The sequence below is a fragment of the Apis cerana genome, linkage group LG11, assembly GCF_029169275.1.
Source record: "Apis cerana isolate GH-2021 linkage group LG11, AcerK_1.0, whole genome shotgun sequence".
In the NCBI taxonomy this organism is placed as follows: Eukaryota; Metazoa; Arthropoda; class Insecta; order Hymenoptera; family Apidae; genus Apis; species Apis cerana.
The window spans coordinates 2,237,394-2,263,962 of record NC_083862.1 but is presented as its reverse complement, the minus strand read 5'-3'; the positions used below and the strand labels follow the sequence as shown (position 1 = coordinate 2,263,962).

At 25.9% G+C, this 26,569-nt stretch overlaps 1 protein-coding gene and 3 long non-coding RNA genes across 15 annotated transcripts; 2 read left to right on the top strand and 2 right to left on the bottom strand.

The window, feature by feature from the left end:
* Positions 1-374: 374 nt before the first annotated feature.
* Positions 375-25,873, top strand: LOC107997224 (lethal(2) giant larvae protein homolog 1). 11 transcript variants are annotated; one of them, XM_062081324.1, is made up of 15 exons: positions 438-651; positions 10,046-10,143; positions 13,852-13,942; positions 19,196-19,437; positions 20,388-20,526; positions 21,438-21,625; positions 21,723-22,008; positions 22,084-22,840; positions 22,936-23,092; positions 23,175-23,320; positions 23,397-23,913; positions 23,991-24,268; positions 24,549-24,684; positions 24,929-25,128; positions 25,487-25,873. In XM_062081324.1, the coding sequence occupies exons 1-15, from the start codon at positions 568-570 to the stop codon at positions 25,585-25,587; spliced, it is 3,420 nt and encodes a 1,139-aa protein (XP_061937308.1). In that variant the 5' UTR covers positions 438-567; the 3' UTR covers positions 25,588-25,873. The 11 variants fall into 11 exon arrangements, with proteins under 11 accessions (XP_061937312.1, XP_061937308.1, XP_016911155.1 ...); XM_017055666.3 differs by having other exon boundaries at positions 24,911-25,128; XM_017055665.3 differs by having other exon boundaries at positions 21,411-21,625.
* Positions 7,497-9,122, bottom strand: LOC107997225 (uncharacterized). 2 transcript variants are annotated; one of them, XR_009831802.1, is made up of 4 exons: positions 8,651-9,122; positions 8,196-8,381; positions 8,018-8,100; positions 7,497-7,941 (listed from the first exon to the last, which is right to left on the bottom strand). It is a non-coding gene; the product is annotated as an uncharacterized LOC107997225 (long non-coding RNA). The 2 variants fall into 2 exon arrangements; XR_001765956.3 differs by having other exon boundaries at positions 7,497-8,100.
* Positions 8,365-9,406, top strand: LOC133666916 (uncharacterized). The gene is made up of 2 exons (XR_009831805.1): positions 8,365-8,652; positions 9,114-9,406. It is a non-coding gene; the product is annotated as an uncharacterized LOC133666916 (long non-coding RNA).
* Positions 18,708-19,313, bottom strand: LOC133666915 (uncharacterized). Its single transcript, XR_009831804.1, has 2 exons — positions 19,176-19,313; positions 18,708-19,081 (listed from the first exon to the last, which is right to left on the bottom strand). It is a non-coding gene; the product is annotated as an uncharacterized LOC133666915 (long non-coding RNA).
* Positions 25,874-26,569: the final 696 nt, after the last annotated feature.

Sequence of the window (26,569 nt, the reverse complement as noted above, 5' to 3'; positions counted from 1 at the left end):
TCTCTGATGAAATTTTATACATTTTATATATAATTTTATATACAATTATATATATATATAATCGTACTATGTTTAATTTTTAATATTATATATGTATATATATATATATACTCAAAAATTTGATTTATTATATCATTATATCGCAATATATCAAAATGTTATTTTACTTTTTCTTAAAATGTAACCGATTTTAAAATTTAATTTTGATTAATTTTACATTATAATAATTTATATAAAAAATATAAACTACTAACTTATCTTTTTTAAATAAAAAAAAATTATAAAAGTTTTAAAAAATAGAATGTTATTGTAAAATATTTTCACGAACGTAACGGTCAATGATTGAATAAAGTGAAAGTGGGTATTCTATTGCGAGGTTTGGCAGGCCTGATCGAGGTCATTGTTCGTACGGGCGCGCCCGACTAGGCTTTCGTTCCAACTCCAGCCGAACGTAGACGATTTTGGCCGAGCATGGTCGAATGTAACCGAAACATATGATTGGTGGAAAGCCGACGCGACGGCAAAAGACATGTCGCACCGCTCGAGGAAGAGACAACGCCGACAGAGATGTTGAAGTTTATCAGAGGGAAGGGCCAACAACCTACGGCCGAGCGACAGAAACTACAAAAGGATCTTTTTGCCTTTCGAAAGGTGAGTCTTGATTAAAAGTTTCATGTATATCCAGCCGGCGAAATGTGCCGACACTTTCTTCTACTCGCCTGCTTCTATAAAACATTACAATAGTGTTCGCTTAGCTGCAACAGCTCCAGACTTTATAGTTACAACTATTTGGAAAAATGTAGTGTAGAAATTTCTTTTTCCAGCTTAACTCAAATCTCAATAATGTGGAAGTTAGAATGGAATACAACAATAAATTATTTAATATATGCAATTCTTCATAAAAAAGATCCAGAAGCTGTTGCAGCTAAACGAGCACTACTCTATGTAGCCGAATGCCTCATCGCCGATATGAACGTGAAGCCAGTTCTAAGAACTGGTGGGGATATAGATTTGCAATTAAGCGGGTAAAAATTGTTATAGTTAAGCGGTTGCTATTGTATTTTTTTTCTCTAGACGTCAAGATTAATGAAATAGATTAGCTTCACTTTTATGACAAAACAATATTACCATGGATAAATATCCATGTTATACATATTTAAATATCCATGTGCTGGAGTTTTCAATGGAAAGCGAAATTTTGATACATTGCAGAGAAGCTATTTTGTACCGTTTTTTTATTCAGAGGAAAGTGAGAGTATACATTGAGATAAATTCGTTTTTTTTCAATTTTATATTTAAAGTATAGCTGTTATAGTTAAATCTTTCTTTTATTCGATTATTTCAGATTTTTGAAAGAACGTTAATCATTTTTTTCATATATATATAAATTTTTAATATTTTAATTGAAAAAAATACTAATCAAATCATTGAATTTGATAAACGTCAGAAGGTTAACCTTATCAAACAGCTATCGGTTTTTAAACCAAAGCGATCCTTCATTTCTTTCTGTTTTATTTACACATTCATTGTTTATAAGTCAACAAGCTTGCAATTGAAAGTTTATTCTGTTACCATGTCAGATAGTAATCTCGTGTTTCGTGATATCACGATGTTGACACACGATACGTTTTACAGAATACAAGCTCTTTTTACGCGTAAGCTTCCCGATCGTTTTACAGATAAATCTTGTCTTTAAAAAAAAAAAAAAAAGAAAAAAACATAAAAAGATAGTGAATATCGCGACTCAAGGAAATTCATAAATATACTATAATATAATTCATATATAATAGATAAAAAAAATTTGTTCCAAATTTATTTTCGATAAAAGAATATGAATGAATTCGACTTTAATTATTGATTATCAAATTACAACGTAACATATAAAATTCTTTTGCCATTGGCCAAGATTTGCCATAGGTTACTAACATTTATGAATAATAAACATAATAAATACTTTTTATAATATTAAATAAATATTTAAAAAATTTTATTTTTTTCGTTTTTGAGTCGATTTTGTTTAAACAAAAATCATCATTTTCTATTGATTTGAAAGAAGCAAAATATATTTAATCAATACAACGCTATCCAAACTTTTTAAGCTGCTTTCATACGATGGAATATTAAGATTCTAAAATTGCCTTCATCCAAGAACATGATACAGCGTATTTTAAGAATGAACAGTGCGGAATCAACAGGTCGATACCCGAACGTAATCGATACCGAAAGTCTAGAAGACGACCAGTGGCCGAGACACGGTGCAAGAGAGTCAGGATTATTGTGGTCGTGTATGGTGTGCGTGGTGCGTTTCTTTAGCGGTTCTGTCTCGGTTGGCTGTCATCGTCGCCAGCCATCGGGTGCACTGTCGCGAAACCTTATCGCGGTTTAATTCTCTGCCTGCTGGATTCGAAGTTTGACGACACGGATTGCGAAAATAGACGTGAGTGCAATCAGGTCGTGCCGGTTCTGATCGATCTGTGATGAAGGACGATTTTTTTTCAATACTTCGTGAATTAAACCCTTAAACTGTTACAATTGAAATTGTATACTACTATCCCATGTTTCTTTCATTCTATTGTTTTTTGTATAACAGTATACGAATTCATAATAAGACCATTTCATTTGATATGTATAATGTTACTTTCATTCGGTCAGAAAATGAAATAGGAAATGTAGGTTAATCTGTAAGTTAAGCAATTACAGACAAAAGTAGCACACTTTGCGCGGTAAGATGTACGAGTTGAAAAAAGTAGAAAGCCCTCAGCATGGAGGGTGCTTGTTGCCTTAATTAAAGCGGCCACATTTACGCAAACTTGATATTTTCAATATAGTTTGGAATGATCGAAATAATAGTTGATAGTAGATTACATCATTGTCAAACGTTTCTATTTTGTGTTGTATCGGAAAAAGGTGTGGAATAACAATTTACAAAAAAAAGAATAACCTTGAAATCTTTAGAAATTATAATAAATATTTTTAAAAAAGATAAAAAAAATCCTTTTTTAGATGTTATAATATAATATAATATATAATGTTTTAAAAATAAAAAAACTATGTTTCTTTCCAAATAAAAAAGAGTGATTATACTTTAATAATTTCTTTCCAAATATTTCGGACATATTGGTCTTTGAAATCGATTCTTTTATATATATTGATAATTTTATATATTTTTTTTAGAAAAAAAAAATATGAGGGAAGATATTATCAGTTTTCTGTGCAAACAAACGCGTGATAAGATGCTTAGCCCTTTTCATGTTCAGTTTTAATATATAAGCATGAATATACCGTTAGACTAAGCTAGTTGAATTATAGACTTACAACATGCGGATTATTTCGAAGATTTTAATGTAAATTAATAAGACAAATGATGATGATTACATGATGATTACATAAATGATTACATATATTATTTTATTCAATTATTATTTTATATTTAGTAAATATTTTAATTATAGAAAATATAAAAAATATTTTTATTTGCTAAGATGTGATTATAATATTATATTAAAATATTAATAATTAATTTTTTAAAATTATATATTTTTTTATTCTTTATAAGTATAAAACAAATAAATTTTGGAATATCTATTGAGTATTTTAGAAAATATACCAATATGAAGCAAGTGTTCATATTAAAGAAATGTCACATTGAATTATCGATCCAATAATAACTTTAATATTTTTAGGAATAAAATTAGAGCATTGTACTTAATTGAATATTTTTCTTATCAAAATGTTACTGTAAAAGTTTTGCAACTATATATTATCTAATATTATCTTAGATAATATTACAAAATTTAAAAATTTATGAAAATAATAAATCTTTTATTATTGATTATTTTTATATAAATTGATAAAATCATATTTCGAAATTGATATTTTTTTTCTGTGGGATTATAAGAACATTGTTTAATAGATGATTAAGATTTAAAAAAATTATTTTAATCGAGGTTAGACTTATTAAAATTATTAAAATTAACTTTATACTCTAAATATATCTATCCATAGAATTGGAAATAATATTCAAAAATATTATAAATTAAATTGTTATTACCGTAGCAATTTTGTTAAAGTAGAATAATATTTGAATATTTATTTCAAAATTTAACAAATAAATTTATTAAATTAATATTTTTATATCACAAATAATCTTAAATTTGGATCAATTATTTCAAATATTATTTTTTCTATTATTATTTATCATTAGAAAATAAGTAAATAAATGTAGAAAAAATAAATTAATTTGAAAAATAAACTTTTTATATTTTTTAATTAAAAATATATGCTTCACTCACTCAAATATATGCTATACATGTATTCTCATACATTCATTAAATTAATTAATTCTTTTAAAATTTTAATCAATATAGAAACAAATTATTAATTTAAATTCCTTAATTCAAATTAAGGAAATACTTCATATTATATTAATTACATTCATATTAATTATATTATTATTTATTATAAAAAATATTAAATGTTTTATTCTAAGTATATAAACATTTTATTCATTGAATTCATTATTATTTAATATTATTTTATTATTATTTTTAAATTGTATAAAAATTAAAACATTTATAATATATATAATTAAATAAAATGTAAATGTATAAGATATTATTATATACACGATATGTAGACGTGTGTGTACTCGTCGGAATGAGTAACCTGAGCAATGGATGCGTGATGAAGATCGAACGAATGTTTACGATTTCATAAATGAATATACGTGTCTCATGAAAATTTGTTTCCACAAATTTGACAAATATATATGTGAAATTTATGAAAATATCAAAATTTTAATGAATTTTGACATACCAGATATTCGTAGAATAAAAATAACTCTCAAAAAAGTTAACAGAAAGTTAGGTTATAATTCTTTAACTTCAAAATTTTTTTTGTAAAAAATCTTGTTGTAAATTAAATTATTAATATCTTATAACATTAATAATAGAAAAATAATAAAATTAATAGAAAATTAAAATATAAAATTGGAATATAGTTTTTAAATAATTGTGTGTACATATGTACATATATGTGTACCATGCAGCAACTGATGTTATAAATCTATTCGATATGAGATAGTCTATTTCAAAGTTTACGATGAATTTTATCATATATCTTATAATAATTTATAAAAATATTAATTGCATTATTATAACCAAGATCAATCTAAAATTGAAATAATTAATTAAGAATTATGCTAAAAAGTTGTAGAATCTTAATCTTAAATTGATCTTGTAATGCAGCATTCGAACAGTTAAATATTATTGTATTTATTATTATGGATTTTAATAGTTAGTCTACATGATTAAAATTTATTCTTCTATTATTTATTGTAAGATACGGCAATATTTTTTCATTATGAAAAAGGAAAAATTATAATACAAAGTTTCCAACATTAAAAACATTAATATAATTATATGTGCTATATGTGCTAATATATGCAGTATGTGCTAGTAACATGCAAAAAATATTGAATGATAAAGAATTTATTTTTTATATAAAATCAATTTTTAGGGATAGTAAATAAATTTAATTCCATAGAGGTTAGGTTAAAATTAAGCCAGATTAAAGATTACCAGAGAATCCTTTGTTATTCTTGTATCGGCTTATGCTCTCGTATCATCTTACTTTAATTCTTTTGGTATATGGTCTCTTAAAAATGAAAAGTATGACATCTTTTTTCATGGAAATTACTTGACAATGAGTCAAGGTCTCACTCTCTCCTTGGCGTATCGTTGCACAGCCGTTTCTCTAATCGTGTTGTAAAAACACGCGTCAAATGGTATAAAGGTAATCAAAATTTTGAGGACTTATCAAGAATGTTTCAGTTTAGATAAAAAAAGATCTCGGTATTTTTAAAATTTTTAGCAATCTATTATCGATTATTTTCGAACATTTCAATATAGTAAATTTATTTTATATCCAATTTAACGAATGTATTTCGTTATAATATATATCCCAATCATTATTTGGAAAGATAAAGATATCTCAATTATATTAGTGTTATAGTTACGAAATAAAAACATTAGAGAATCATCATTTTTTCAAGGTTTCGCTATTATGTTAATCTCTCTTTGATATATTAATCATTAGTTGTATTCTTAATAGAAGAACGTATTGATAAGGAAGAACATAATTTTCATCTTTCGTCCTTCGGAAATATAAACAAATTATTCAAACCTCGTTCGATAAGAAAATCTTATCGAGAATAACAAAGACGTTTAAGAGATTAATTTCAAATGCTTCGCCCTATGTGTATACATTGTTACAAAGTGTAATACAGAAATGTTTTAATTGCTGAACGTAAAAAAGATTCTTTATGATTCAGTTTACAAAGTAAGGGGATAAGTACTTCTGTACCATCAATCGATAAAACTGCTCGATTAACGAGAATTTACGAAATCTGACTCATCGATGAGTAATCGGTGTGCTTCTCGCTCGAAAATTAGTGCCTGTGGAATTGATGCCATTGTAGAAGTTATATCGAGAAAGTCGGAAATGATTGTCACGAATAATTAGCGTTAATTACATTGAAAACGAGTCGCGGAAAAGGACACGATCGTTAACCCAAGTATCGTTGTTTCTCTTAATTAAGTTTGCCTCATGTTCTATTTAATTGCCACGTTACAGTTCACATTTTTTTTTATTTTTCATTTTAACTATTTGAACGGATAAACTTGTATTGAGCGTTACAGATGAATTTTTCGTATCGCTCAATAAAAAGATAGTTGATTTTTTTTTGTTATTACAATTATTATTTCTATAATTATTTATAATTATTTATAATAAATTATTTTTTTTCTTTTTTCTCATATTAGTAATACGATAAATATAATAGTAATAAATTTTTTCTTATATCATACGCTTAAATATCTTGATTTGTTTCTTATGATGCAATAAATTTAACATAAATTAAATTTTATTTTAAAGGAAATTTAAACGTATTTAAAAATAAATTTTTTTTTAGGATTTATAGTACCAATGTACAGATTTGATTAACATTAGCTGTATATCTTTTATTTTAAATGTAGTGATTATATTTCTCAAATATTTTACTCTCAACACTATTAAGTTTAACGTACGACGAGTTAGTTGCAGTTAGGAAATCATTTTGTGTACAACGGTACATCTTTTCATATACATGCATCTATTTTTTTCTTTTTTTTAAATAAAAATCATTTTTATTTTTCCTTCGAAAGAAATATTGCTATTAATATATTCATATTCTCTTCATAATGAATTAGAATAGTGTTTTCCAATTTTTATTTGTTTTAAAAATATAATTAAGTTTAATAATTATTAGAATATAGTTTTATTTATTTAATATGATAATAAATTTTGTCATTTGTTATGATTTATAATTTATTTAACAAAGATAAAAATTTTTTAAATATTATTAATATAGAATAATATAAAAAAATATTTTGTATAATATCATTCAAGTAATACTACTTTACGACTTTAATAATGAAACTTTTCAAAATATTAAAATATTAAATATTAAAAATATTTATTTTTTTTATATTTTGTAAAAAATAAAATTTTTACAAACACATATTTCACATATTTTCATAAAATATCGATTTTATCAAACAGTAAATTAGAAAATATATATATGTATACATATAAACATTTTAAATATCTTTAACATATGATAAATTCATATTATCACCTGTAATTTTATCATTTGTTTAGTTTTTAAGATTCTCATAATTTTATACATATGAAAAAAAAAAGAAAAATTTTTTCACGGTATTTTTCTTTTTAAATCATTCAAATTGTGCTTTAAAAATTTCTCTTGTTAAAAATGAAAAGAATATTTAGGTGACCTCCTTCAACTGAGACGTCCTGTATATTATTTCACTTCTCTTATATTTCTACCTTCTCTGTTATCATCATTTTTATTACACATCATCAAGCCATAATCCTGATGATTTGCTACACGAATATATATTTTATTATTAATAACAAATAGTTTTTATCTATTTTTATTAATTTTTATCTTTGTATTTACTTTATATTTGCTTTATAAATTTGTTAAAAAATAATATATTTGCATTGCATGTCCTTGAATCCATTTTTGATTGATATGTACATCTGGAAAATAAGAACACATAATGTAATTTTAATATCAATAGTCATTGTTGAAAATAAAAAAGAAAAAATATTTAAGCAAGTAATTATTTTAATACTTTTGTTTATCTATTTAAATTTTATCTTCTTTTATATGAAATATTAAAATGTACGTGTTGGTTCAGCGTGAAATTATTCGCTTCATTTGGTCCAAGAATGGGTTCTCTCTTTCCAGTGGTGGGGATGACTTCCTAATGTATATCCGCGAGAAATATCCGAGCACATAGTGGATAAATACTGTATTACTGTGAATTCAACATGTGGTTATATCGACTTTATACTATGTAATAAAAGTGGTTAAGTAGATGGAAGTCGAGTAAAACAGATAGAAAATTATTAATTCTCGTTAAAATCTAATCCTTGAGAAATTGATAATTAATCAATCGTGAGATAAAATGGAAATTGAATATTGAATTAAATATTCATTTAATATTTTCATCTTAGGAGAATTTCTTATACGGATAGTCGTTTGAACTTGGGGTTATTTTGAACTTTAATTTTATATTCTACTTACAGGTAATACTATTTTGATATATTCTGCTTACATACGAATTTTACGAATAAATTGATATTTATCGAGGATCAAACTTTTGCCTCCGAGCACGCTTGTATACAACGGCGCAGATAGCGACTATTTTTAGCGACTTTCTCGTATAAATAGTTCGCTGATTAAGGCAGACAATATACAATTATTATAAAGAATGGTCAGACGAAATGACCAAAGCAATTTATGAATCGAGTACTATGATGTCATTTAACACATTAAATAGGAAGCTTTCAGAAAAGCTTAAAGATATTTTATGTATATTTTTATGGATATTTGTTTCCAATTTTCAAAATATATTTGGTTTTATAAATAATATTACATAAATGAAATACAGAATTCATTTATATAAATAAAAATATATTTTTCTAAATTTATAAGAATCAGTTAAAGTTAATATTGTGTATCATTCAATATTTCTTTTATTTTATAGAAAGATAAATAAAATAAATAACATTCTCGCGTAAAAATTTATTTTATGATCGAAATAAAAGAAATTATATATTCTGGGTCAAAAGTGACTCGACGTCTGCCGTGCACACGATAACTTCGCCGTTCGCAATCCGAGGGTTAAGGTGAAGAGATTGCTGCAGATTTAATTTCATAAATTGATGACAGCATCTGTTCTTGTTCTATTTAAAATCGTTTCAACACATAAATGCGAGAATTATTCATTAGATATTAGAATAATTAAGATAATGAACAGTTAATAAATTGTATAAAATGTATGAAATGTTACTCATTCACTATCTCTTATCGAATAAGAAATGTTGAATAACTGGTTAATAAATAAAAAAACACTCTATATAAATGATTTAAACACAAAAAAATATTATTAACCATTTCGCTACGAAAGAATATTAAATAATCATAATGCTAAAAGCATACGTAAAGCTATAAAGTAAAATCAATTATTTCTATTATTTCTATTTATATGGACATTTGCCGTGACAATGGTATAAGTAAAGATTTACAATTTTAGAAGGAAATTTGAATAATTTAATTGTAGTTAATTACTATAAAAATATCATATTAAAAAAATAAATTAAAAATTCACGATTTGAAAATTTATTTATAATTACTTATTTTATTATAATTAATTATTCAAAAATATTTATTTAAATACTTTTATTTGCTTTTTTTATGAATAAAAAGTTGTTTTGATTTTTGTATTTAAAGTATTTCCTTTATTTCGATATTATATAGCATAGCGATTATACATCGAAATATTGGTTAAGGCAATTCTAACCTATTCAGAATACTCAAGTATAGGTTAATAATTATACATTGATCTTTTATTACCACTGATTCCGTTAACAGTTGTAATTATTCCGACTAATAACAATCATTTCCTGTTCTTTTCAGACGGTGCAACATGGATTCCCAAATAAGCCCACAGCCCTCGCATGGGATCCGAGTTTGCGGTTGATGATCATTGGCACGGCATCCGGCGCCATTAAGGTGTATCCTTTTTACTCTCGTTTTTTTTTTTTTTTTGCTTTCTATTATCTTGCCTTTCTTTTTTCTTTATTTTCTTTTCTCTTTTAATCCTTTTTTCTCGATTAATAATTAATAATTCGGTCAAGGTATAGTCGATGCGCGATGACGTTCATATCACATCAATAAATGGTCGAAAGGCTTCGACAGCCATTGACCATAGGGAAACGGGCACGTGATTGAAGCTAGTTTCTTCTGATACTTTTTCTCTCCACTGTAGTTACTAATTTTAGATAGGCGATACTCGATATTTTGCAATCTCGATAAAGCTATTCCTCGATTCACGCCTCAACCGTAATCATATTTTTCATTCAAAATATACTCTCGTGACTTTTATTTTTTTTTTTTTGAGAAACGTTTTATATAAAACGAGAGAAAATTTCTTCCAATGTCATCTAATTTTCGCGAGAAAATTATATTCGTTGAATTCTAAAGGGTATACTTGTTAAGTGACGAAATCGAGCTTAAGAGTTATTATTCTTCGTGAAAGGACGTTGCGTGTAAAGTATCGAAGTGTTAAGAAGTCATGATTAGGAATGTAAAGTAACCGAAATGTTCTAATTCTGATTTAATTATAACGCAAACTAGTTTAATGTGAAATGTATGTTAGAAGAAATTTTAAAAAAAAAAGGAATTAAATTATATTTAATTCTAGATTTTTATAAATATATAAAAATTTTACTTGTAAATATATAATATGTAGTAATTTCACTTCAAAATTAACGAATGCATAGAATTTTAAATATTTCAATATATTTTGAAACATAAAAAAATATTAGATTAGAATGTTTTATTTAGAATATTTTAATTAAAAAAAGCAGAATATTTAAGTTATATTTTTTCAGAATTTGAATAATTATTATACTAGAGAAGACATCAAAAAATTTGAGGTTAAAAGTTTGAGGCTATGATTTTATTCTCAAGAAAAGATTGGTATAAACCAGATAGAATTAAGAGGGCGCTTTAGTACATAGAAATCGTACAGAATCTTAAATTCAAGTTCCGGAATTGAATCTTTATTAGCTTCAAGTAGATTCTTTTATATTTTTCCTCGTTCGAGATATTGGATGCATGCAGAAAACTTATTCTATAATATTTGTGATTTGATTTTTCGAAATGCAAATTATATTTGAACATTTAAAGATGAATTTTAGGTTAGGTAATGTTCAAACTGAATAAAATAAAGTGATAAGCATAGAATTCCAAGCATAGGCAATTGAATTAATTCTTTTACAAAACGATATTATAATAAAAAAATGTAGTTTTACAATATATCTTACGAATTATATTCATTTCATTATTTTATTTAACGTTAAAGATTGTAAAAAACAAAACGTATGATTTGTAACTTTCTATGCTATTATTATTACTATTATTATTAATTGGTAAATTATATAATTTAAACTTTAGGATCAAATCTCGCTTAGGTTCGCTTATTTTTTTTTTTCATTTTTATAATGGAAAGATGAGAGTTCGAAAGCGTTAAAATATTACGTGCAAGTATATAATTTGTGGAGAAATATAGATTGAAGATAGATATTAATCAAAATTAGAAATAATAGGATGATTATAGATTATAAGTATATTGCGGTAGAACTCGAAAGTAATGCAATTCAAAATATGAATTTTCATATTATATCACATTTGACCATAATTGTTCGTAAACGACATTGATCACGAATGAAAGCAATTTGAAAACTTATAGATTTTTGTTCACGAAGAAATTATGTCACGTCCATACAGCTGATTTTGATACATCTATATATTATTTTATTATATTTTTCATAATAAAAACGATTTTTATTTCAATGAATAATTTTATGTTTTAATTTTTAATCTTAATATTTTCCATAGATATATATTTTCAAATATTTCATTTCCACTTTTTGAAATATATCTATCATTGGCATAGACACATTCTGATTTTATAAACAAGACATTTGATATACTTTATCTCTTCTTTTCTTTATTTTGTGTTCATTGTTCGCTGAACATCAGTGTGAACTTAGCATTAAATATATCATAAAAATGAATTTATTCAAAATGAGCAAAAAAAAGACATCATGTTTTTTGAAAAGAAAATCGATGGTATAATACATTTGAAAGTTTAATCAATTGAACAGGGATTCTATCGTGTCATTTTCCAGGAATCACAAATCTTTGTCCTCTTCTTTTGTTCTTTGTCCTTGTAGCAACACGCAACTCTGTAACTACTTTTAATGTATAGTTGACGTATCGCAAAGAATTTTAAATCATCCCAGAAACATGTCCAATTCGAAGTTATGCAAAACAATTTTGAGATCTTTAAGAGATTCATTGATCATTGAGGAAATATTTAGAAATGAACTAACGTGTAGACACATCAAAGACATATTTTTATTACTTCGTTGCCCAGTTTTGTGGTTAGGTCGATTATTGATTCAGTAGGACTGTAATCAAAATAGTTCGTTTCACAATATTAAAAAAATTAGAACCTTTATTGGAAATTTTATTATATAAATTTCTGTTTATAAAACATCGAATAATTAAAAATACATTTCAGGATTAAAATAAATATATATTGATTTTAATATGATATTGATACTTGTTGAATTGAGTTTGTATTATAAATAATATATTATAGTATATTTTAATGATTTTAATATGAATTTATTTAAATTTATATTAGTGTATCTTATTCATAATAATAACAATAATGTGCAACATTATTAAAGAACATAAAAAAATTAATCTATATAAATTAATTTTAATTAAATTGCTTTTAACATTTATATTTACAAATATAAAAATAATTTTTTGAAAAATTATATGATGTAGTAAGTTAATAAAAAATAGACAAACTCAAATGACAGTTAAGAAATTAATAAATTTATATTTAAAAATAAATGACACGTAATTTATGGACAAATTTTATGCTCTCTTACTTTTAATATATACTTGGTAATTAAAAATAATAGAGTTATTTGCTCAAATAAATATCCATCTATTTATGTAATTATTATTTCAATGTTTCTATATTATAATATTGTATAATTTATGTATTATGCATATAAAGGTGTCTTAAAAATCACTTGAAAACTAAGAAATTCTTTTATTCCTTCGAAAATCTAACAAAAATATAATTTGAGAAAAATATAAATGATAAACTAAAAGATTTGATTTTCAATATGCTGGTTGTTTTATTATACGATCGAATGGCTACGTAATCGGTAGATCATTATCATTTCGCAAAACGAATGATAAATATTTTTATCGTAAGGTAATTTTCTCGAAGGTAATTTTATTTGCAAATGATATTAGCCAGGCAATTGATATAAACAATTTAATAAGTTATTAGAAAATTCTTACAAAAAGTTCTTTTGTCTTAGTTTATTTGAAATTTGCTTTTATCCCTTTGATAATCAATGTGTCTAATCGATGATTTAAGAAATTATTCGATTGAAACTATTGCACGATAGGTATTGAGAATCGGAAGTGAATACGGAAGATCTGTATACATTACTCGGATCGAGTACAATCGTTTCTGTCAGTATATTAAATCGGCCATTTTTGAAACAAAAGCGGTGTTTATCTCTGGATAGAAACAAAGATATATGTCTTGATATATTTGCAATAAGAGCTATTTACTTTTTCTCTATTTATTTTTTTCTATTTTTCTTAATCGAAGATTATAGATTCGGTAGGCCAGGTGTGGAATTCTATGGACAACATACCATCGAAAGTGGAGAGAATGCTGTCACGAAGATCGTCGCTCTGCCCAACGAGGTAAGCGTCACTCTATTATTATATGTATACAATAGTGCTTGCTAAAATCACCACCTATTCAGTGATTTTCACTAAGCGAGAAAAAAAAACTAGACATAACAAGAATAACTACGATATACTTTAAAGGAATATTGTAAAAAAAAAAAAAATAATCGATAAAGAAAATTTCACTCGAATTAATTTTATTATTATATATAAATCATTGTTAATAATAGTAATTAATTACTAGAATTAGTTCGATTTATGTTGTGAATTTAAATATTATCTTCATATAATAAATAATAAATACAAAAACATCAAAATTATAGAAAATTGAAATTTTCTTTATTGCTTGATTATTCTTTTTCATATGACACAATTTCTTTAAGTAGTTTTTGTTCGATATTAGATATATCTCACTTCCTCTAGTTACATCTATTTTCTTTTGTCGAACTACTCGAGTCAATTCTTAGAAAAAAAAAAAGTTCATGAGAATTTTACTGTTGGATCTCCAAGTTATTAATAAAATGTATTTTAATATATTATATTATATATCATTTTATTAAGTTTGTTAATTTGTTCATATTTTGTAAATATTATTATTTAATATTGATTTTAATATATTTTACATATCATATGCGGAAATAAATATACAAATTTATTATCATGATTCTCAAATATCGAATAGGAAAAATATTGAATACTATTGAATAAAATATAAATAAATGATTCACGTAGGATTTCAACTCGCGTACGTAAAAAATATGCAACTTATATTTACTTTGAAATCAAAGCTGACGTATCATGTTCGAATTTCTTAATGACTGCGCTAATAGTTTCTAAACTTTATGAAGAAGTTATTTACTAATAGGAAATTCCAGACATTTTCCCGTACTTTCAAAATAAATTAGGTTTTACTATCAGAATTTTTGTTGAACAATTATTTCCCATACATTCATTCGAATATCATTTTACTTTCTTCGACACGAACGTTCAGTATAATTAAGAAGCATTTAATGTATCTATACTTATTCTTTTCGTACCGATATTGCTTCGAAAAAGTCTCAAAAATTATTATATAAAAATCTTATATCAATAAGATATCAATTATCTAAATATACTTTTTCTTAATATACATAACGAAAAGATTATCAAATGCAAGAAATTATAACTAAGTTGCTCGTTTTGAATTCTTTTTTAATTTCATTACATCATCAAAAGATTAGTGAAACTTTGTTCGAAACTTGTTTTCATTCTATCAAATCGGTATTTATCTTATGAAGGTAACACGAAAAGAAAAAGGAAAAGAGAATCATGTTCAAGGAATGGTTTAATGCCCAGTGCGCGATAGTAATATCTTCTGTGTACGTCATACTTAGGTACATTGTAATCAAAAAGAGACAGTCGGAGGTGTGAAGTTATGGTTGTTTTTAAAAGTCACACGCGTTACACTCGTAACGCGACACTGTTCGGTGTATACAGTTTTTGCTGGGTTGCATAACTGTGTGCGACACGCGCAACGCGCTTATGCACGCGTGTATGTGAATAAATAATACACGAACACCATTGTCATTCCCTCCATAAAGGTCGAGAGCATATATACCGTGGAGGGTTTTATTTTCCTGTTTCCTTCCTTTTAAATATGAATCTTAACGTTAGGAAAATTTCATTGTGAAATTCATTATTTATTTTAATCAATGATGGAATCTATTAAATTTCCAATAAACGTGTTAAAATAATTCTTTTTTTTTTTTTAACTCTCGGATGATAGATCGATTAATTGTGTCATGGTTGGCTGATCTTGGGTCATGTTTCTGATCCATGTTACTTTCTATACGAAAATTTCATGTTAAGAAAAATTATATTATCTAAAATATAATTTTAGAAAGAAAATAAATTTTAAACAATAATGATTCGATTGTTCAAAAGATCAAGAAAATCTATTGCCGCCAAATGTATTACGTTTTATGGATTATTTTAAGTTTTATATTTTTCCATATTTTATATTATAAAATTGTATATTTATATACATGTAAAGTATCGCTGTCTATCTGATGATAAAATGAAAATTTTTCCTTTGTTCAAGTTCATATTTTCATGAAAAAGAAATGAAAATATAGGTTTCTTATTATTAATTAATTAATCAATTGTTTATTAATAATTAATTTTTTATTTTTGCAATTACTAAAAATGGAAAACATATAGAAATTGATTTTATTGCAAAATTAATACGATTTTTATTTAGTTAGAAACATATATGTTTTATTTCTTTTATAGTATGCACTAGTTCAATTTTATATGTTAATTTTTAAAACTTAGTTAAATAATTGACATTAAGATTTTATTTTTCTATTATATTTCTTTAATGATTTTATTAGATGTAAAAATAATTTTATTGACTTTTATTGGTTTATTAGATATAAAAATAGAAAATATAGATACTCTTATGATAGAAATAATCTTTACATCTTACATAACTATTTTTTTCAATTTTTATTTCATTTTTATCTTCTGAAATGTAGAATTGATTTTTATTATTTGTTTACAGAGCAAATAATATATTTAAATATATTATGATAAAAAATTCATAAAACAAATGTGAATTAAATGAATTTTGTCAGAAATTTAATTTCAGTTTTTTAAAATTCTTCTCAATAATGATCATTCTCAAAATATTTCTTTTTTTTATAATTTTTTTAAAAGTGTATTTAAAAACTTATAACACGAAAATCAAAAATAAAGAAATTTTAGACATTTTAGACTTTTCTAAATATTGATGATTGAATTAAAAATTAACGAAAATATTCTTAGATTGTTTGCGTCAATGAACTGAAACAAACTTAACTAGATTTAATAACTAAAACACAAATCTTTTTTTTGATATTGATTTATTATTTTATATTTTTGGACATATTGAATTACAAAATAATTAATTAAGAATAATTTATTTAAAAAAAGGCATCATAAATATAGTTTTTTTAATTTAAAAAGATTCAATTATTATTTTAGATTTTTATTTCTGTTTTTATTTTTATTTTATTACTATAAATTATTAATTTTGCCAGAATATTCTTATAGTAATCAATCATTTATCTGTACAAAATATTACAAATTATAATAAATTAAAAGTGTGAACATGATCGAAAATAATAAGCTCAATCATCCTGTCACTGATTAAAAATTCTGACAAAACTCGAGATGAACTCGAGATTATCAATTACCAATGCAACAAATACGAGAAAAATAGGGAAAATTAATTATGATTAAAAAAAAATTATTTTGTTATCTTCTTTCTATGAATAATGAATTTTTATATGTTTATTATTTTTATATCTTTATATATCTATTATACTATTATTCTTTAAGTTGTTTTTAAAGATATTACAAAAGATGATGAGAAAAATAAAGAGATTCTTGAAATCTTAAAACAGATTTTTTGTTATTTTTTGAAAATAAATAGAATATTGTATATTAGCCAAAAAAAAGTTACAAATGAAATGATACAAATGTCGATGCAACTTTGGGCTTCAATAAATTAAATTCGTTCAATGCAATGATAAAATCAAAATATCGCTTTCTATAAAAAATATATACAAATATATATATATATAAATACATATATAAATAGGTGTGGCATGTCAATCTTTGTATCGAACCAAGCACTAGTTTGCTTACGTTGCTCGATACGAGTCACGAAATTATCGTTATCGCGATCATTTTTCAAACGAATCCTAATACCGATAAGATAGCAGTTGTACGATTATAATCACTTCACCTTTTTTTTCACGAGCTTTTTTTTCTTTTTCTTTGCTTTCTAGGTATATTTTATTCGATAATCAATGAGAGTATCATTGCGAAATGATATTTGAAAGCAATATTCGATATCGATTATCTTATGATTCTTAAAAAATTTGTATTAGGTTTATATTATTTACAAAATTGAATCGTATCAGAAGTAAAAAATTATAACTTCCAATAGTTATTTAAATTAGAGGAAAACATTAAAATATAATGTATTTCTTTGTTCTTTTTCATCCAAGCAATTAAATTTCAATTTAGTATAATACAAAATAAAATTGAAACCTAAAACTTATCTGGACTTAAATATTTAAATACATTTTTACATATATTTTCTTTTAAAAATTAAAACTAACCTAATTTAACCTATGTTAAAACCTAACCTTGTCATTGCATCGTAGAATCATGTAGAAACTATTTTAACTAAACGTATATAATGAAAAAACCATATATGAGGAAAATTTTTTGAGAAAAAGATATTTCATATGTATATCCAATTATTGTACACATTAATAACATTTGAAAATGGAATGTAAAAAATACGTTAAAAATCATGACTCCACGTGAAAGTACCAAGCACAAGTTAAACCTTCTTAACCTTGTTTTTTTCCTCAAGTTTTTCTTATTGCGTGGAAAATTCATTATATATATGTAATTATGATTAAATGAAAAAAAGGACGCGGGATTTGCTTCGTGAGAAAAGATGAAATCATGAAAACTGATCACAATACGATATATATAGTCGTTATTTTTTTTTATCTGTATTATCATTTAAAATCATTATGAAATATCAATTTTATAAAATTTTACATCAATATATATATATATATATATATATGGAAAATATAAAAAGAACAATTTATGAAACGACATTCATTCATTCATCTTAAATGATTAATCAATAGTAAATTTTTTCTTCTTTTTAAATTTGTTTATTTATATCGAATAATATTTATAGATGTTAATAAAAATAAAATTACATTTAAGATTTTTGACATTTTTTACAGTTTCTATATTTATTTAAAAAATTCAAATTATAATATTTTTTTATAATTTGTATTCTCTCGAATGTACATATTTGTTGACACTTTCATCAGATAAAGAACAACAAAGAAAAACAAAAGATGAAATATCCTAATTACATTGTATTTCGTCTCATATTTATCAGCAAAATTATACGAATATGATAGATATATTTTTATAAAAAATACCAAAATTATTTTGATTAAATTTTAAAGTCTAAACTTAACATTTAAATATCAGAAAAAATCTTGAATTGTCAACTGAACGTTTTGAATGCAATTGACATTTTGAATGTGGTTTGAATTTTCTTCATCGCGTGGAGAGATAGCGAACTGCCACCTATGAAAGCATTACCGTACTATTATATTAAATTCACTTATGATAGAAAAATATTATAAAAAAGCGCTACTTATGGTAATATAATAAATGATACATTTACAATGAATGAAACAGGGACGCGTCGTTTCTCTCTGTGACGACAACTCTCTTCATTTGTGGGAGATTAACGAAAGTTCAGTCGTGGAAACCAAATCGCTTTCGTTGGAAGGTAAATTGAAGAAAATCTCGGCGATGTGTCTTGAGTCGAGCGGCGAACATTTACTTCTGGGAACGGAAGGCGGAAACATTTATCTTTTGAACCTGAAAACATTTGTGGTGCCTGACAACATCATTTACCAGGATGTCGTAATGCAAAAGTAAGGATAATTTATGTTTTTTATTTTTTTTTTTTTATTAAAAACGATGAAAATAAATTTTTTAAAATAATAATTTCAAAATATTCATAACATCATCGTTGAAGCCGTCAATTTACAGGATATCCGATTTTAATACATTGTTAAACAATGAGAAATGACAATAAGAAATTCAGCGAAAAATCACTTTTTTAATTATAAGAGTGTTAATTATTCCATTTTAAAGTCAAATTTAAGTTTTTTTAATTGATATTAACGAGTAAACTAATATCTCTAACTTTTCTTTGCAATTTTTGTAAGGTAAAGATATTATGAAATAATAAATTTATTTATCAACATTATCAACATTAATTAAAAAAAATGCAAACATTTAATATTTATCTTGAACAAAAATATATTTTATCTATTTTTTATTCAGCACAATATATTTTCTTAAAAAAAGTTATCATTAAAATACAGCAAATATTTTATAATTGCAAAAAAAAAATTATCTCCATTATTTGAAAAGGAAGGACCTTTAACATATTACAAGCTCCAGGACAATGCGAACAATATAATCTAATTCAAAATTAAATATCTACAAACAATATCAATGTAATAGCAAAATTTTATTTTTGATTTCTTTATTTATTTGATAAAAAAAAATCATTAAATGTATAAATATAAATTATATTGTATTTGGTTTTATTTTAATCAAAGAAATACTTTCTCAAAAGTTAATAAAAATTTTATTAAAAAAAATAAAAAAAGAAAAAATTTTTATTATTACATATTGTATTGCATTGTTTTTCTTCTTTTACACACACCTTATCCATTTTTATACTCGACAAAAAACATAAATAAAAAATATTAAAAGTAAGAACTATCTTCAAGTCCATATTCATTTCCAGTTATAAAATATTTGCTGCGTATAGTTAAATTCATGTGTTCGTGACGTATTGATGTTATGACAGCGTCCCAGATGATTATAAGAAGAATCCAGGAGCAGTCGAGGCGATAGCGGAACAACCAGGTCATCCAGACAATATTCTGATAGGTTACAATCGTGGCTTAATGGTTTTGTGGAACAAAGCGACTCCTGGAGCCCAACAGGTGAGCCTTTGTATTATTGTCTTGTATCTTTTTATGTCACATGTCCATGTGTACAAGGTTATAATGTGGCATGTGTAATGACACGCTTACAAAACAGTCTGAACACACTTGCTTACTACATTTTCGGGGCAATGCTTAATCCATCGTTGGATAAAAATGCATTTAACTTGAAGGTCTTTTGTAAAATGGAGTAATACCCCATCGATTAATCCTGCAATGATGTATTCCAGTCTTTTGTTATTCATTTTCATTATTGCAAAATAATTAAAAATATAAAACTTGCTTCTCTCTTTTTTTTTTTTTTAATATCTAAAAATAATTTTTTCAAGATATGTAGTAATTCATTTTTTTCAGAATTTTTTATGTAATACACATAAAATAACATTTGAAAGTTATATCAATCTTCTAAGAAAGATTCTAATGCGTTTGAACAATATTAACCATTGCAAGATTAATTTTAAACAAAATTTATCATTCAATAATATTTACTGAAATGCTCAAAATAATTAATATACGTTTAGTGAAGTAGATTTCTTCACAATATTATCAATATTTTATAAATAAAATGCGTATATACACACATACACCATATACATTCAATACAACACCTTTTAATATATCATTATATTATTAGTTATATCACTATATATTAGTTTCATATACGTCAAATCATGTATTAAAAGTTTAAAGAAATAATAATTGAAAAATAGAGAAATCATAAAAGAGAGTTTATTATAAATCAAAAATAAACTTTTATGCGGTCACGAGTAAGAAATTTAAATTTAAAATACGTACCGATGGGTTAAGCACGTATTGTGACATGGTACCGCTCGTTCTGATTGTTGTTTGTGTCTTTGGTGGTTTTGGCGAACGTGTACGTGCAGCTGATGGGTTTGTTTTCGCGTACGCAGACATTCGTCTCCACGCAACAACTGGAATCTGTCCATTGGGTCTCCGAGACCCGTTTTGTTTCCTCCCACAACGATGGATCCTATGCATTTTGGAGTGATAGCAGCGATAGCATGCTGGAGTCGACCACATTGTATGGACCGTTTCCGTGTAAAGCTATCACTAAAATTCTCGTCTATCCAACCGCAGAGTGAGTAGAGAATATTTCACTTAATTCATTCACACAATTTTCTTATTTATGCTTGATTATTGTACAATACCAAAATAACGAATCATTGTAAAAACAGGCTTAAAGAACTGGTCTTATTTTCGGGTGGAATGCAACGCGCGAGTTACGGCGATCGTCATACAATTACTGTTATGGTTAAAGGAAAACATGTCGTTTTTGATTTCACATCAAAGGTGATTGATTTCTTCACTGTATTTTCTAAGGAAGAGGATGGAAAAGATATTCCTGCTAGTCCGGAAGCGCTCATAGTATTGGCTGAAGAAGAGATAGTGGCCATTGATTTGACTAATTCTGAATGGAAAATGATGGCATTACCTTATTTAGTATCTCTCCATGCAAGTGCGGTAAATATCATATTGTTTTATAACGTATATAGCTTATATATACTTTTTTTTTAATATTATGTTTAATATTTACAGGTCACTTGTTCACAACATGTCCCAAATGTTCCTGAAGAATTGTGGGACAGTATAATCGCAGCTGGAAAAGCACAAACGGAACATCTATATTCGGATAAATCATGGCCTATAGACGGTGGAATTATTCTTAATCAAAAATCGGGAAACGATAAACCAAAAACCAGAGAATTGTTACTTACCGGTCACGAAGATGGCACCGTGAGATTCTGGAATGCGTCTGATGTTGCTTTAACACCTCTTTATAAATATAACACGTCCATTCTGTTTACCGGTGAACATCTAGATGTTCTTGAACAACCACCAGAGGATGATGAGGATGAGTGGCCACCATTTAGAAAAGTTGGAACCTTTGATCCATATTCCGACGATCCAAGACTTGCGGTGAAAAAAGTTTTACTTTGTCCTCTGTCGTCGACGTTAGTGGTTGCTGGTACAGCTGGTCACATAATTACAGCTACCATATCATCTGAACCTGTGAACAAAGAGATCAAAGCTATCACGATGAATATTGTGAACGATCGTGATGGATTTGTTTGGAAAGGTCATGATCATCTTCCTGCGAGAACAACTAGTATATCTTTCGCAGTTGGTTTTCAACCGCAAAGTCTTCTTCAATTATATCCACCAGCTGCGGTTACAGCATTGGCTATACACAGTGAATGGGGATTACTTGCAGCAGGCACAGCTCATGGTTTAGCTGTTTTTGATTATACAAGAGGAAAGGCTGTTAATGTAAAATGTACACTTAATCCAAATGGTATATATAATATATATATATATTTATATATCTCTTATATCAATTAATATGCTTATAAGAAAAGTTAAATATTTTCCATTTTGATGTTATTTTAGATCTTTCTGGAGCCAGTGATACACCGATTTCTAGAAGAAAATCATTCAAGAAATCATTGAGAGAATCTTTCAGAAGATTAAGGAAAGGAAGATCACAGCGACGAACAAATGCTAATAGTCCAACCAGAAATACGACATCGGAGAAAAAGAAAGAAACGTGAGTATTTTTTTTTAAATTAGATAAATTATCATCTTCGATATAAATACATTATATAATAAACGATTTTTAATTTTGGAAGGCCTAGTGTTGCTTCTTCGCCAAGTGGCGATCTTTCACCGGTAGAATTGAAACCTGTGGAAAGACAAGTAGAAGCAAGACCTGTAGATGATGCGTTGGGATCAATGGTTCGATGTTTATATTTTGCTAGAAGTTATATTATAAGCAGTAAGTATATTTAATTATATATTTCATTGAATATATAATTTATAAATATTTTTTAAATATATTTTTTTCATTCTAGTGCAAAACACAACGCCTACGCTTTGGGCAGGTACCAATAACGGTACAGTTTATGTGTTCACATTAGCAATTCCTGCAGGCGTTAGAAGAACAGAAGAAGATGTAAATTGTACATTAGGAAAAGAGATTCAATTAAAACATAGAGCACCTGTAATTGCAATCACAATTCTCGATGGATCTAGCGTACCGTTACCGGAACCATTCGAAGCAGAAAAAGGCGTGAGTCCTGGACCAGATATGGCATCACCACACAGAGTTGTAATTGCTAGCGAAGAACAATTCAAAATCTTCAATCTTCCATCCTTGAAACCATATTGTAAATACAAACTTACTGCACATGAAGGTTCACGAGTAAGAAAAACAGGTTTTGCAAAATTCACATGCCCAATGGAACCTGCGGGAACACATGAAGAAACTTGTTTGTTATGTTTGACCAATCTTGGAGATTGTTTAGTGCTCAGTATTCCAGAATTGAGAAGACAGCTTAACGCTGCTGCTATTAAGAAAGAAGACATCAAGTAAGTCTCATTGATAATCCTTAAGATTTAAATCTTTTCTTTGTTAAATTATTATCTTTATTGATTTTCTTTTTCAGCGGAATTTCTTCGTTAACATTCACAAAAGCTGGCGAAGCATTATATCTATATTCAAGCTCGGAACTGCAACGAATTTCATTGTCGGCTAATAAAGTGACAAAAGCAAACTGTGCATTAAATTTACCACCAAATGCTAGATCATTTCCTGAAACTAACAACGAAGATACTCAAGAAGAAGTAATAATCGAAGGTACACCTGAAACGGAAGGTGAAACAACCCAGGGAAGTCAACCGGTTACAATGCAAAGGATTACAGAGAATGGTGTAGTAGGTTCTAGTGAGTATACTGTGTCAAGTTTTGTAAATCCTACTTAATATATGTTGCGATATCATTAACTTAAACGTTATCATAGGATAATATCTAAATATGCTAAATAATATTAAATGCGTAATTGCTTTGCATATCTTGTAACCTATGTAAATATTTAAATGTTGCTTTGCTACAATTACTTGTGATTTATCAAATAAGCTAGCAGCTAAATTCTATTTCTTATGCTAATTAACATCATCAAGCTCCTAATCCTTTAGTATCCGAATCTTGAATACATATATTTTAGCCGGTGGTGAAGAATCTCCGAAAGAATCATCTTTGCAACCAGCTGCAAGTACCAATGATGTAAACGCAGAAGACGATCGTCAAGATTTAAGCTCTATTGGAGATATAACGATCGATAGCGTGAAGGATCATTTGCTGTAAGTGAACGTGTTGCATATGTTATGCCTAGCTTTTTATTGTTTTATTTCACATGCTTCTTTTGCTTATCTGTTACGATTAATTTTATCATGGTGATAAAAATAATAAAAAATATAGTAAAAAGATAAATAAAGAAAAATAGATTTAATTTAACAAGCTGGCTTTAAATATATGTTTGTTTCGCTGTGCTAATCGATGTGTTTTGTATTGCCATTTGCTTGGCAGTAACAGTTCACTTTTCAGAAATGCAACGTCTTCCGAAGAACTTCACAATCGTCTTGCAGGACTTAAAATGGAGGTGACTTCACGAACTTCGGAAATCTCTACTCAAAATCAATCGCTAGTTTTAAAGACTACTACCGTTGTTTCGCAAACAACCAACAATACTACTGCTAATGGAGAGATCGAAACAAGTCAAACAAATGAAACTCAACAAGTGAACAGTGAGTGAAATCATTGCTAACTTAATTAGAGTGAATTATAAATTGATCCAGTGACCAATAATACTTTATATTTAATTTTTAACACATACTGTATTCCTTTTTTAAATGTATATTTTTTAAATTAATATTTTTTAGGTTTCCCAATGTTATATATATATTTATATACATATATATATATAGTATATTTGAAAATTGTAAATAATCATCCCTTAATAATCTCATATACTACATAATCCATCGATCGCTTAATATCATGTGTTTGTCTTTCGTCGCTTTTTAATTTTTATTTTTTATTTTTTTTAATATTATTTATATTCTTTCGTTATTGTTTTGTTTTTTGTTATTTGTTATTGCGCAGGCACTACAGTAGAAAGAGAGATTCGCAGCGGTACTGAAACTACAACAACACATGCTACAATTACTCTACCTTCGAACGTCGAGGTCATCAAACGGCACTGACAATGAAAATATTGTGTTAATTAGTATCGGATCTTACTTCAATGTTAAGCCTATATTCCGCGATCCAAATGAAAGATTTATGAATTTTTAATGTTTCTTAAAAATCGTGCAATATACAGAAATTCTGTACTCATTCATATACAAACTACCTCTCTTTTATTAATATAAAAAAAAGACGACAATTAGTAATATTATTTTTTTTAAGACTTTTAACTGTTTTTACAAAATTTGAATGTGACGAAATGATAGGGCATCTTTACAAGAAATAAAAATTTTATCAAGACAACACATATTTCTTTTAAATTTAATAATATGTACATGTTCCTTCTTTTCTAGAAGTTTTAATATCTCATTCAATTTTCTAGAAGATTTTATTTTTCTAAAAGATAATAATATTAATTTATTACTTTTAATTCTTTTAAAATTGATAATCACGATTAATTGCAAGTTAATTTTCTTACATGTTTAAAAAGATTACATTGATCATTATAAAATTTGAATATTATTTGATTAAAGATCATTTTTTTTCTATTTTGTTTCAGTGATAAATTAATCTATCTCTAATGTATTTTATCGCTATTTCTTTATGTATAAATTTTGCATAATTGATATTTTTCAATTTAATATTAATAAAACAAAAAACTTTTCTTCTGTTTTTAATTTCTCAAACTATTATTCAATGTGCAATTAGATGTAGTTGTTTATACATCACAATCATTCAACAAAATTCGATTTTAATTTTAACAAATTAATATTTTAAGCGAATGATTTTAATAATTTTAATAATTTTGACTCAAAATAATATTAAATAAATATGTATTTTAAATTTTATAAAACTTAATTTATAATTTTGTAGAGAATTTCTGTATATTAATTTATTTTTGAGAAACATTAAAAATTCAAAGGTATTTTATTATTTTTTCGCGGAATTTATAATTAACGAAAATTTATTTGATTTCGTTTACAATTATAAAATGAGCGA

What these genes read in the sequence shown, in the direction of transcription:
- LOC107997224 (XM_017055664.3), top strand. Translation starts at nt 568, where the DNA reads ATGTTGAAGTTTATCAGAGGGAAGGGCCAACAACCTACGGCCGAGCGA. An exon ending in CAGGATGTCGTAATGCAAAA is followed by an intron (nt 19,438 to 20,387) that starts GTAAGGATAATT and finishes ATGTTATGACAG; the next exon opens with CGTCCCAGATGATTATAAGA. An exon ending in GAATGGTGTAGTAGGTTCTA is followed by an intron (nt 24,269 to 24,548) that starts GTGAGTATACTG and finishes CATATATTTTAG; the next exon opens with CCGGTGGTGAAGAATCTCCG.